The sequence below is a fragment of the Struthio camelus genome, chromosome Z (genome assembly GCF_040807025.1).
Source record: "Struthio camelus isolate bStrCam1 chromosome Z, bStrCam1.hap1, whole genome shotgun sequence".
NCBI lineage: Eukaryota > Metazoa > Chordata > Aves > Struthioniformes > Struthionidae > Struthio > Struthio camelus.
The window spans coordinates 61,818,730-61,832,575 of NC_090982.1; the positions used below are offsets into that span (position 1 = coordinate 61,818,730).

Genomic DNA, 13,846 nt, shown 5'->3' on the forward strand with positions numbered 1-13,846 from the left:
CGCCTATCCTCCCGATAACTGTTGAATTATACTTTTGGCAGTCTCTTATGTGTCCGCCAAAAAACTTTCAGAGGTGCTTTTTATCTGTTACTTGGTATCTGAATTTGAAGCGCTGCATTCACCAGAGAAATGTAATTTAGCAGAATAGGTAGTGCTGTTTATATATTGCTCTTGCAAGACAGGTTAACTTGGAAGAGTGAAAGAACCTGTCAGTACCACATCAAGAATTGCTTGATATTAAAAGTCCTGGTAAGAACTTCATAGTGCGTGTTAGCAGCTAAGTGATTAAGCTTTTAGTCAGTATGCCACTAAAAATCTTGGAAACTACTAAAAGATTAGAGCTCCAGGCCCATGCGCTACAGCCATGTAGTTAAGTTCCCAAGGGAGCACGTAAATGTCCAACAACCTGCAATAAAGTGTAGCCTGGATTCTTTTTTAGTCTCTTTTGTTCTACAGGTTTTAAGCCAGAATTGGAGGTTAGTGTTTCATGCATGTTGAAGGCTTTAGGGGGAACTCAGTGATTCTTATTTATTTCGATGCATGCAGTACAGAATACTTCAACATCACTGCAAAGCTTGTGTAGCAAAACTGTTCAGTACAAGATATCCTTGGGAAAAACCAAACAGCTGCAGCAGCCTACATGAGGTAAGGGTGTAATTTTCAAATGTTTTAAAGCCCTAGGAAAAATGTAAAACAGTAAATCTGTATTTGACTACAACTACTTTGCTGTCCCCTTTACCTAGAGGTTTAGCTCCTTCTGTGTCCCATTCCTTCCCTGCTCTCATGAGTTTCAGGTTTGTGAGGTCTTGAAGCTCTGCAGCTCCAGTTGTACTGATTTTTTTCGTTTGCTTTGATTTTTCCTTAGCCAGCATAGTAAGTTATCTGCTAAGTACACCTTACCTCATTTTACTGGCAGGACTCGTGGCGTCTGCTCACACAGCTAAGCGATGATACAAATCACATTCATGTCTAACACAGCTAAGCTAGAAGTTTGTAGCAGATGCTTCCTTAGTTATTGAATGGGTAAAAGTCAAGTCCAGCAGGGGCCCACAGAATGGTCAAGGTTGGAAGGGGTCACATTGATGAGATCCCCTCTCGGTCTTCTCCAGGCTAAACAGGCCCAGCTCTCTCAGCCTTTCCTCATAGGAGAGATGCTCCAGTCCCCTCATCTTTGTAGCCCTTTGCCAGACTCTCTCCAGTAGTGCCATGTCTCCCTTGTACTGGGGAGTCCAGAACTGGACACAGCACTCCAGACCGCCTAGCACAAGCATTGCGTACCGGTTCCCAGAGAAGAGTGTGAGTGAACCAGCTAGTCCTCAAGTTTAGGCATGCTCTGGGTGTTTCTGTGTGCAGCATAATTTTCATCCTTGGTACTACTGGCAGCATTGCACATGTGAACTTTCCACATAACGTGGATACAGCCCTGAAAAAAGCTGGGGTAGATAGCTCACGCTCCCTGTCCTTTCAGCTGCCTTTTGAAGTGGATCGAGAGCCCTTACTACTTTAAGGTGCATGCTTTTTAAGGCATGTCATCTCTCTCCAACCCATAGCTGAGGTTCTGGCCTTCTCCCTCTCTCTTTGGCTTTGGTTATGGAAGGCTTATGCTGCACAGTGATGCCTGCTGAAACGAAGATGATGGTTTGGGCTTCAAGTGGTGTGCTCATTATAGCAGCAGTCTCCCTGCTTCACAGAGCCTCTCTTGCCTCGGGGGAAGAACCAAGCAGATATGTGTTCCTGGCAGGCACAACTGCCCTACAATTACACCGATGACTAGCCTGACCTAGAACCACCGGGCGAAAGACCAGACCTTGGCAAGTTTATCAAGCAAGACTAGTCGGATAGATGTGTAGCTTCCAGTTCTCCAGCTGCTACCACAACATAGTTTACCAAATTGCTTCCCATTTACCCTGTAATAAATTGTTGGGCTCTAAGAACAAGTGGAAGGCAATCCCAAGGGGTATGCTTTAGCCTGCGTAATCATTAATCCACATTCTCAGAAAATTAGCCTTCAGTCACAGCAAGGGAGGCAGTCACTCTGCTGACAAACAGCTATGTCAAGGTTCACTGAAAACCATACCTCACCCTCAGAATGAATGGCAATGTTTCCACCCTTTTGCCCAGCTAGTGAGTAAAATGGGCAGGCCTACCAGAGACATGGAGAGACATCACTGTTGTTAGAAGAGTTTCTGAATAAACAGACTAGCACTTTGTCAGGAACTGTCTTGGGTTTCCCATGGAATAATTGTTTCTCTGCAAGTCTAAAGAATTTGACAATCACTTAAAAAAAAAAAAAATTCTCATGGCAACTTCTTTCTTTGATATTTAAAACAAAGCACACTAAAAATGGTAACGTAAAATCTAAGGGACGCATTCGAATAGTGTAGAAAACTAAAAGGAACTTCAGCCTTTGTTTTGGTAATAAGAGTTTAAGAGCCAGCTCTGGAAGCCACCATGGGTTAGGCTGGTCAGCTCTTTAAACTCTCTCTCTCACTTGAAAATTTTCCTACTTTGCTAGACAGCGCAGAATAAGCTATAATTTGTATTATACTGAGCCTAATAATAATTATAGGTCATCAGTTACATGATTTTTCTTTTTCTGTCACTCTCTGTAAGCTTATCTATGCCCTTAATTTAAGATGGTCTCTCACCAATTGACACATCCTTACTTGTGGTGAAATGGCTAAGAATAATGAAGCGTCCTTGAGTTACCTGCTAAGAAATGAAATTACTTAATGAATGAGCCCAGTTTTGAAATTCTGTCAGCAACTTTACAAATTTTAAATTATGTAATAGACTCATTATACATGTTGCTTATTATGTAACTGAACGGAGAAATTCTTTTTGTAGCAGCCTTGCATGCAGATTTGTGGGGGGGGGGGGGGGGGGAAGGCTCTTAGTTATGAATTCACCACCAGTGAATGGAAAGTGTTGTATGCCTATCCTGAAAGCAGTTCTGCTAGATAAAGGTGACAAAATGAGGATTCAGGCCCAAAGCCTGTGAGATGGCTAGAAAAAAGTGCAAGTTTTAATAACAAGAAAGAAAAAAATTTACATCCAGCTTATATCTAATTGACCTTCCCTCACTGTTCATGCTATCTCAACGTACAAACCAGGGCTGGATCACACATTTCGTCAGACATTTCCCTTCAGGAGTTTCACAGGGAGGGCTCTGCTCTGTGCACTGGAAATTTTGAGATACGGAGCTGAGCTAAAGGCCTGGCCAAAGACGTGCATCCAGTTTCCGTGACGCAGACAGATGTAGAAGAAAGGCATTAAAAGGAGCTGAAAGGAACTTAGGTAGGTGGCTGGGAATAAGGTATTTACTCTCTATTTCTATCCCAGTTTCGCTCTCTCTCTTCCATCTGTCTGATCAGCTGTTCTTTGTGCCTGCTACATCTATCTTCAGCAAGTGCAGAAAAAGGCCCCGTTTAAGATATCTTTAAAGTATAAAGGTGCACGTCAGGGCCTCCAACACCAAGGCCCTAAAGCAGCCAAGTAGCTACAGGACTGTGCCAGTGCTACCTTAGACACAACTGGTGAGGGGACTTGGGGACGTTCTGTTTGTGCAGGGGAGAAAAGCCACTTGTGCTCACCAGTTTTGTCTAGTCCTACTGGCATTCTCCAGTTTAGGGTAACATTCATTTTCTGCATTGCAGTTTTGCATAGTTCTTCAGACTGTGCAAGAGAGCTAACTGAAGTAGCTGTAATTAGGGAATTTCAAATAATCTGCATATCAAAATAGAAAGGTAGAAGCCCTCCTCTTACTATCATTTTTCTCAAGCATTTGTGGTAATGATGTCATGTACCTCTGTTAAGCAACATAATAAACTCTATCACTGGAAAAAGGGAAAGAAATGATATCTTATAGAAACTATACCTGCAAAACACTGAAGTGCCTTTTTGACTTTTCTTTTTCTACTTTTCCTAGCTATCTTATATCTTATATATGTATTTATAATATAAATAATTCTTTCATCCTGCATTATGACCACGTTCACTAAAGTTGACACGTATGCAGGAGAAAACCTAATTCACGTTCTTACAAGGGTAAGGAAGCTTTAAAACCGCTGGTCAAACCTTTTATTTACTATTTTCTTCATTCATTTCAACACAGGCCTCTTTCAGCAATCAGAGCAATATGTACACTGTGCACAGTGTGGCAGTTACCTGGGGTGTGGCTTCTTCTGGCGCCAACAGCCAGATCCCTGCTGAATTTTACTGTGCCCTTTAGGGCTGTACTCCCGACTAGCTCTGATATATCAAGGCTTAAAAAAAAAACTATTACTATGGTGGTGGAGTACATTTTTGCAGTTTCTCATTTGGAGGACTTTGGCCTGTGTCAATATTTACAATATTTATTTAGGGGACACAGGGGACAACACCACCACGTGGCGATACTAACTGATAACGGAAAGACACATGTTATACTGTTTACTTTCCACGTGGCATGAAGAGCTGTTACAAAAATGACACAGGATTCAAAAACGACAAGGATTGTACAAAAACGACACAGGAAAAATCAAAATAGCTCCGAACTTGTGAGCTGTAAGACTGATTGTAACTGCTACAAACTCGCCACGACTGATCACTTTTCGAAATGGAGGCTTTCCCCTCTAGAAAGAAGGGGGCAAAATCTGCAGTGTCCAGAGGAAAAACTGAGGGGCTGGATTTCTGCTTTCTAAAACTGTATCTCAATTCCTATGTCACGCACTGCAAACGACTTGCTATACTACAGTTACCACAGATATTTGCAAACAAGCCCCCAGCATCCTCCTGCTCTAAATCCTTTGTTACTGTACCTTTACACAGACCAGTGCTGAACAAAAAACTACCGACGGACAGCTCCCAAACTGATTTCCGAAATCAGTCCCCCTGCACAGGTGTAACAGGTAGTAAGAGGCAAACTGGGATACAGCTATTGAAAAACTTACACAAATGTTACTTGCAGCTTTCACTGCTAAAGACACCAAAGACGAGACGTTCTGCTTTTAGCAGTTTTAACTAAACTAGTTACTACACTTCAGAAAACGCCCCAAACCCCCGAATCAGCAAACTACCGTTTTAAATTTTCAAATAAGAAAGATCAGTAGAAAAAGGGCAATTACATGCAGCGCGCTGTGAATTATTTAAATTGAAAATATCAGTATGCACCAGAAAACAATACATTTTCCCTCCTACTGCGCTGATTCCGTACAGACCATCTCGGTCCAAAAAATTTTTTTCAAAAGCAGAATAATCTAACTGCTTAATTAGAAGAGTCCGCTCCTTTAGCCGGGCCGTTAAAGAAGGCAGTGGGTGACGGCCAGCAGCGCTGATCGCCCCCGATACCGTTATTTGCTCGCTGAACGACCCCGCCCGCGGCGCAGAGGCGCCACGTTGCTGAGGGGGCCCCAGCGGCCGCGGGCCCCAACGGCCGCGGCAGGGCCGGGCCGCGGACGCCCCCAGCCAGGGCCCCGCCGCGCCGCCGCCGCCGGCCCCGGGGCGGCCTGGCCTCGCCCACCGGGCCGGGCCCGGCCCCCGCGCACCGCACCTCACCTCACCTCACCTCACCGCGCCTCACGGCGACGCGGCCGCGCGGCGCCGCCGGGCCGCGGGGGGGCGCTGCCGCGGCGCCGCGGCCGCGGGCGGCTCCGCCCCGCTCCTGCGCGTCGCGCGGCCTCGGGTCGCGTCGCGGGCGGCCGGGGCCCGGGCTGCGCGGCACCATGGAGGCGCCGCCCGTTACCATGATGCCCGTGACGGGCGGCACCATTAACATGATGGAGTACCTGCTCCAAGGTAGGCGCGGGCGGCGGGAGGCCCGGGGCGCCTCGGCGGAGGGGCAGCCGGTCGTGGCGCGGGGGGGGAGGCGGCGGGGGCGGCGGTGGCCTGCGGGGCGCGGGCGGGCGGGCGGCGCCGCTGGCCGCGGCGAGGGGGGCCGCTGAGGAGCCGCCTCTGTGCCCCGCAGGCAGCGTTTTGGACCAGAGCCTGGAGAGCCTGCTGCACCGGCTGCGCGGCTTGTGCGACAACATGGAGCCGGAGACCTTCCTGGACCACGAGATGGTGTTCCTGCTGAAGGGGCAGCAGGCCAGCCCCTTCGTGCTGCGGGCGCGGCGCTCCATGGACAAGAGCGGCATGCCGTGGCACCTGCGCTACCTGGGCCAGCCCGAGATCGGAGACAAGAACCGGCATGCCCTGGTGCGCAACTGCGTCGACATCGCTACTTCGGACAACCTGACGGACTTCCTGGTGGAGATGGGCTTCCGCATGGACCACGAGTTCGTGGCCAAGGGGCACGTGTTCCGCAAGGGCATCATGAAGATCGTCGTCTACAAGATCTTCCGCATCCTCATGCCAGGCAACACCGACAGCATCGAGCCGCTGTCTCTCTCCTACCTCGTCGAGCTTAATGTGGTAGCGCCGGCAGGACAGGATGTCGTTTCTGATGACATGAGGAACTTTGCTGAGCAACTAAAGCCTTTGGTTCACCTAGAAAAAATTGACCCCAAAAGGTTAATGTGATTGAGAAGGTGGGCAATCAAGGCATTGGTTGTGGTAATGTTTCAGAGGGGGTATTCTTCTAAAACACCTTTTGAGGGCAAATCAAAACTGGGGGAGGGGAATAAAGGACTGCATATCGATGTTGCATCACTTGCAGTTACTCTTTTTTCTTCATTTGTAGATGTGAATAAAAAAGGACACTTAAAAATTAAGAATAATTCCATTCAAAATACCAAAAAAACACTAATACCAATAGTTTTCCTCTTTGGAAAAAGTCAGTTAGAAAACATAGGGCCGAACACTCCAAAACATCACACTTACTAGCATTCATCCTTCTGTGTATCCACATCTCAGTGCTGCTTTTTTTAAACACCATACTCGCACACTACGTAGCAATTCTTTTTCTTGCAACTAATACCTGAAGTGAATATCCCTTAACGCAAGAGATGGAAAGTGTTCTTTAACAAAAGTATAAAACCAGGAACTCTACACAGTATAAGAGAATAAGTATAAACCTTTTTACAGTAAAATAGTAATAATATAGATAGCAGCTAGAACAGCAGATACTTTATAGTGGAACTGTTTCTGATAATAGCCAACGTTAGAATTTAAACGCAGTTTAACAATATTACAGTCGCAAGAGGTATTCAGAATCTCCTTTTACCTGTTCCATCTATTTCACTGAAGTTGAGTATGATAATCTCAGCTAATAAGATAGTAAATTACAGATTTTTTTTTTTGTATTAGAACCCTCACACCTGCTAGGTGATAGACAAAACTGAAACAAGTAAGATTCATTTAGTTGAAAACAATTAAGAGTACCATACAGCTCCGAATTTTACTGCAACAACTGTTTTGTTTAGCATCTCCATAGTAGGATAGTTCCTTACCCTTTATTTCAGTGATACTTGAAACTTATGTTTGAGAGTTTTCAAATATAGTTTAAACAAAAAAGGTTGGGAAAACCAATAAAGATAACAAAAGCATATTTAAGTTTCTCATACTTTGCAGTAACTTAGAAGGCAATCGTTTCACTTACTAATAAAATGCAGCACCCTCTGCCAGAGACACTGTCGCCTTTTAACACGCTACTCGGTGTATACCAGCTAAGGGTAATGACTGCCAAACACCACTCCTATGTGAAACTTTAGGAAGAAATTTCAAGTTAACTGCTTTCAACACTGGAATTTGGGCAGAATAAACCATGGTAACTGGATTAGTGCTCATTGAGTGTGTGCATCTCAAATGTTCCCCTGATGCATGCTTTAGGTCAGAAGGCATAGGAACAACTGAGTATTTTAACACTGATTCGCTAAGCCAGCTGGCTAAAGAATGGCATTATGTTGAACACACAGCAGTGATTTTCCAATAGCGTGTAAATGATGACACAGCCTATGTGATTTTGGTCATTACCTAGGCTTGAACCATTTTGAGGGTGAGGACACATCTACCATTCTTTTGTCCATACAGAAGCATGACTTACCCTTGTTAGATTGCACGCTATGCTAGGGTTTTGGATCTGTTTCTTTAGCGTCGTTCTATACGGCTCCTGTTGTTACATGACGTAGTTTTACTGGCTGTAGGAGGAGGCTGAACTTGCTGCATTGCTCCATCATTCAGTTTGCAATCCCACCCCACCTGGTGGAATTCCTCAATGTTGGTGTCACATCCTGCCTGGGTAATGCTAGCTGGGAATCTCTCTTGCCACAGGCTTCGAAGATGCACTGCCTGTCTCTTGTGACATGAAATCTTAGAAAGCAATTCAGTGAATCAGAAGAGTTCAGCATCATATGCTAGCTTTTCAAAGGGTGCTTTCCTTTAAGTATACACAAAGATGCATAGAAAACAGCAAGTAGGTAGGCCTTTCCCATTGCATCCAAAAATAACTTGGGAGAAGACCCTGAAAGATAATTAGCACATGTGGGGACAAAAACACAAAAGACTTGCTGAAGTGACTATACAAGGCTGTATGTGCTCATGCCATTGACCATCAACTTCAGTCTAAAGGCTCAGAAAAGTAACAGAGCAAAGAAGTCAACGTATCTCCTGGAGTAAGGTTAGCTGAGGCACTAAAAACATGCTGTAGGGTGAAAGAAACTTCAGACTTCAGTCTTCAGTGAATAGTCGCTTCAGATCTTCCCTGTTCCTGTATTTTTTCTCCTCTCTGAAAATGTAACTCGGAGAAGGTACTCAAACTGTGCACATTTAAGCACACTGCTTTTTGTAAGGGGGGAAAAGAAGGCTTGTTACTGAAATGGTGGTAGAGAGAAAAATCCCACATGGAATTCCAGGCAGACCAGCTCAAGCAAAGGGGACTGAATGGAAAGGTCCCTCTAATAAAAGTAAAGTTGAAGCTTTAGATGACAGACTAACTGTTGCATGGTTTAACTTCTCCAAAAAAAGTTCCTTTTAAGGAGACTTGGCTTAAAACCGAAAAATTGCAGTAATCCACGTTACCAAGCTGTCTTTATTCTAGCTGCAGTCTACACATAGAAGAGGCAGATGCGTAGAGAGAAATAGCATTGTGTCAGTGGCTACAGGTGGGAAAAATGAACATTTTCAGGCACATAAAACTCAAATATACTTTTCTCTTCCTGCAAAACTTTTATAGCCAAAGACTAAAATAGCAATACTACTGGTAGTGCACTGGTAAATTGTGTGGCATAATCCTATTGTTTTCATTTTCTAGAGCCAAATTAACTTATTCACATGACTGCGTAAAGTACCCAACATTTCCTTGCTAGCAACTGTGTATTTTTAAATTACAAGCATAACTTATGAGACCAAGAATGCAACTGTATTCCCTTCTACTACCTTTTTTTTTTTTTTTTTTTTTTTGGCCAGCTACAATAACTGCATTTTGCAAAGGCAGGGTCAGATAAGGGCTCTGCATGTATTGCATTGTACTTAAGGCCTGATACAGCCAAGCTCTTGAAGATTTCTGGTAAGTTTTCTTTCTGTCTAAGTAATGCTTTCTGTTTCAAACTGTTTCTCCAGTTTTACCTTCTTGTAATGTTTCAGCAGCTTTATTGATTACTACATAAAGAGCAGAAATCCCTGCACAACAAATAAAGGCAGGATCGTTACTGATCCATGAAGCATCAGCTATTCCTGCTATCAATAAAGTTTGCCCTACCGAAGGTCATCTGAAGCATAGTTCCGTGCCCTACTGAAGCATAGTTCTTAATGCTTCATGCTTTAGAAAGAACACAAAGTTCCTCCCCTGACAAACACTTCTCAGTCCTTGGTCTGGGTTCTTCCCATGGAAACATTCTTAACGATGTTACTCCTGTACAAGAGGAGACAAAAGCTTTTGTTTTGTGATGATCTTGGCTTATTAGTCGTAGTTACTCTTTTTTCCTTTTATGCTGATAAAACCTTCAGTCAATACAGAGGAAATCATCTTTGAGACTACCAAAATCACAATAACCAAGCCGACCATGGTCCAATTAGTCCAGCTCATCATCCACAGCTGCACAAACTAAACTCTTCAGCAGTACACAGGTTTGGGTAAACACGCACAAGGCTGAATCTGCTGATCGCAAAGAGGTGCCACCTACTGGGTCAGACCTACTGGGTCAGATTCTCCTGGGAACTTGCTCCAGCTGACTAGGTTAAAGCAGCCCCAACAGACACATGTGCAGCAATGACCTGTGTTTATGGATTTCGAGTCTTTGATGACAGGTGGATAGCTGAAGACTTTAAAGATCAAGATGAAGCGGGTGAAGTGGGAATTCCCACATGAAGTGGGAATTAGCACATTATCATAAAATATAGTTTTAAGCCAGCAAAATAACATGCACAGTGTTATTTGATACACAGAGGTCTCCATTCCCTTTATAGAAACAAATACATGCACTGAAGTCTTAAAGTGAATTTTAGAAGGCAACACTTAACAAAACCTAGTAAAAAAAAAAGAGTTGTTTACCACTTCTCAGTTCATTTTGGGAGATGCTGCCATAAAGTGTAGTCTCAATATAAAACATTTGAACACGATTCTGATACGCTAGTACAAACTGAGCTTTTCAATATAAAGACAGCTAATGTGTCATTCAAGTTTTCACGTCAGTAACCTTAATAATACAAGAAAGCTGCTTTCCCGTTAAGTTTTACGTGCATTATAGTATTATAATTTCATACATGATCTAGAAGTTGGATACAAGGTAGAATGTTTTAAATAGAAGTTTCTTCAAAGCACTATGTGTTTAAAAATAAGTACAAACCAGGATTTTTCTTCATAATATTTTTAATACTTTTCACTTTTAAATACTAGTTTTAAATTTGTGATTGTAACATGGAAGAGCCAACTTCTTTAAATTTTTAAAACTTATCATTAGGATCATAAAGCTATTATAGAACAAACAGTTACACTCTACACACTCAGGGTACTCAAAAATATGATTCATGTTTTGAGTCTGTAGATGAACAGTGGCAATTCAAATACAGTGTTATCTGTACAACTTGACAAAAATACAGGTGGACAATCTGATTAAAGAGAATCGGCACAACTTCAGATAAACCAGCTCAGCCCAATTACGTAAAAGGTACTTTTTTCAAAGTGCATGACATCTTTTCTACAGATAATTGGTGAAAATACGATGTTCAGATTTTCAGGCAGCAGAACGACCATCTCTCATCCTTATTGCCAATACAAGTTCTATCAAGTAATTTCTTTTGGATCTAGTTTGGCAACATATCCAAATTCTCCAGAACAGAGGCAGATATCATTCAGAAAACAGGATCTGATGGAGAAGATAGCTGCATTCTCAGTCCTTCAAATTCGTTCAACCTATAAAACATCCAGTATAGCCCCAGTCAGGGGCTGCTTCTGGGATGAAAACCATCGCTGTATCAATGCAACAGTTCCATTAACTGGAAGAGGAGAACTGAGAGTGCACGTATGTGGGGCACTGGAGGAACGGGTGGCCTCAAGGGACAAGGAAAATCTTTTAAAACTATAAAAGGAGGATTCCTTCCGGAAGGAAGGATATAACTGCTGCTCACACATGGACGATCTGAGAGGTCTACTGATAGTTTTATAGGTACTGACTGACCTCTTCAGGGTCTCAGTCTTATAACTCCTTCCATATTCGGTCAGAAACCTCTTACCGATCTGATTGGGCAGGGCTAGCTGTAGAGAAGTACCAGTGCCGTCATCTAGAAGTAAAATGTATTCTTTACAAATAGTATCTGTAGTGTAATTTTATTTACAGAATAAATCACAAAAGTACATCACATTTAGTGCAAATGCAACTAATGATATAAGATTTATATACTGCTTTGTAAACTTTCCATACCTTTGTAAAATAAAGCTATCCAATTAAATTAAGAAACAGTTACTTGCCTGTGTTCAACAACAATTACCAGAAATGGCAAATAAGGAGTTAAAACTTTTTCTATTTTGGACAGTTTTTCTTTGTTTTTGTTTTTCTTTCTTTCCTTTTTTTTCCCTCCTCTTTTTTTTTTTTTTTTTTTTTTTAAAGTTCCCATCAGTGGCTATGGTGGATGAACCATCATTTGGTTGATTGTAAAAAGAGAGATGTAGTACATTTGAGGTAATAAGAATTTTTTTTTTTTTAAACATCACTATATAAAATGCTCACTGGTGATATAGTAAACATGTACAAATTTTTATCTTATCTGCCTTACTAGCATTACCATATAGGCACTTTTCTACATATTCAAATTAACAGAATAATTCTGTAATAAGGCATATTCCATGCACACCATTAGAGAAAGGCAAATAAAAAAGGAAAAGTTATGGAGCATGAAGTCTGCGTGCATGTGTGTAATGTATTATGTATGCTCTCATCTCTATAGAGAAGATGAACAGACAAAAGTTTTTTCAACATTGTGCAGATGACATTTAATCATTTGCCAAATCTTCATTAAATAACTATCTTGTATTTACTTTCAGGCACCTACTACAATATATCAAATAAGACTTTCAGCTTTCTTTTGAAAAAAATATATCTGAATCTTTTGTTTTGAGATATACAGGTTAGTGAAACACCCGGCAGTCTCTGAATAGTCTCTGACTACAGGACATGAATAAAAAGATCTCATAAGTAAGTACTGGTCTGCCACAGTTCTCTCCTAATGAGCATCTTCAGGATCAAAGGCAGGCAACATATCTGACTCTTAAATTCTCACAGCAACTAAGGGGAACTTCCCAGTAAGAACTATGCATCCTCATAGCTCTGCTGTTTTTTTTGATTAAGAGGTAAGTATTAAAGTGACTCACATTTTCTACATGAACCTCATAGCACGACTTTAAGGTGAGGGGAAAAAAAACATGCAGGATCAAAATATAATGTACTCATCCTCATTTCCAGACTGGGAATGTTGTCCTGTGTAGTCCAAATTGCTTCAATAAATATTATAGTGTACCTTCTCACAGCTTTAGGAAAGCCCTGGATATCATGCAAGAAAGCAGTCCACACTTAGCATGGACAGATGACTTCTAGCTTTCAGCTTCTAGCTTTCACGCCCTCTCATACAGAATCTACCTAGAAATTTCTGGATCATGTTTAATAACAAAAATTCTGTAGCACATATTACATAACTAAAAAATACAATAGAAATATAAAGATATCTGGAAAAAAATAAAGCTTTTCACACTCTTGCTCCTTCAGACCCAAAGATCTTCATAAGAGTAAGACAATAGAAAAGGCAAAGTCATAAGGATATTGACAGCCCTCAGTTATTAACTGACATTTTACATAACAAGATGATTCATTATAGAAACCAGCAGCAATGAACTATGATTATACAAAGAAAACAAAACCTGCCAATAAGTCACCTAGGCTTTACTGAACTCCTCCCCTTCCCCCCTAAATACCACAGATTTTTGTGCATATAAAGCACATACAGTATGCTATATGTGCATTTGTCTTTTGTGCTTTTTAGACATGCACAAAAACTGCTTAAGTATCTTCGGAAGGGTTGACGGTAAAATTCTGCAAGTTGTTTAAAATTAAAGCAGTAACCCTTAAAGTTGGTGATTCAAAGTTGTACGTTCTTCCTCTTCTAAAGCAAGCAAATAAAAATAGAGCCATATACATGTTATCGATACATGTATTTATAATTACACACTGATTCAGCAAGAAAAGTTAGCAGGAGAGCGCTAGCGTTAAATAGTCAGCCTCGTGGTGTTGCAACATTTCTTCACTTCGGTATACAAAGCCTAAAACTTGGGCCATAAAAAGACTGTAGATCCTTCGTTCCAGCATGGAGTGCTCTGTACATGGTTACTTCTCCAGCGCGGAATGCTCACCCAGTCTTGCTCCAATCACTGGAGAAAGGTAAAGAAAATGAATTTTGAACACTAGCAGGAAAACAAAAAACGGTAAGAAATTGTTAAATCCCT

At 42.0% G+C, this 13,846-nt stretch overlaps 2 protein-coding genes across 3 annotated transcripts in view; one reads left to right on the forward strand and one right to left on the reverse strand.

The window, feature by feature from the left end:
* Positions 1 to 5,606: 5,606 nt before the first annotated feature.
* On the forward strand, positions 5,607 to 6,627 carry LOC138064551 (mediator of RNA polymerase II transcription subunit 18). Its single transcript, XM_068927673.1, has 2 exons — positions 5,607 to 5,775; positions 5,945 to 6,627. Exons 1-2 carry the CDS (start codon positions 5,703 to 5,705, stop codon positions 6,496 to 6,498), a joined length of 627 nt encoding a protein of 208 aa, XP_068783774.1. The 5' UTR covers positions 5,607 to 5,702; the 3' UTR covers positions 6,499 to 6,627.
* A 6,913-nt stretch (positions 6,628 to 13,540) lies between these two features.
* LOC138064550 (ceramide transfer protein) overlaps positions 13,541 to 13,846 on the reverse strand; it is a 75,581-nt gene continuing 75,275 nt past the window's right edge. For both annotated transcript variants that reach the window (XM_068927649.1, XM_068927648.1), the window contains one exon: positions 13,541 to 13,771. The gene's annotated coding sequence lies outside the window, so the exon portion shown is untranslated. The remainder of the gene's footprint in view (positions 13,772 to 13,846) is intronic.

Bases quoted from the DNA above. Each gene is read 5' to 3' on its own strand.
- LOC138064551 (XM_068927673.1), top strand. From the start codon at position 5,703: ATGGAGGCGCCGCCCGTTACCATGATGCCCGTGACGGGCGGCACCATT. The intron at 5,776-5,944 runs GTAGGCGCGGGC...TGTGCCCCGCAG, and splicing joins GATGGAGTACCTGCTCCAAG to GCAGCGTTTTGGACCAGAGC.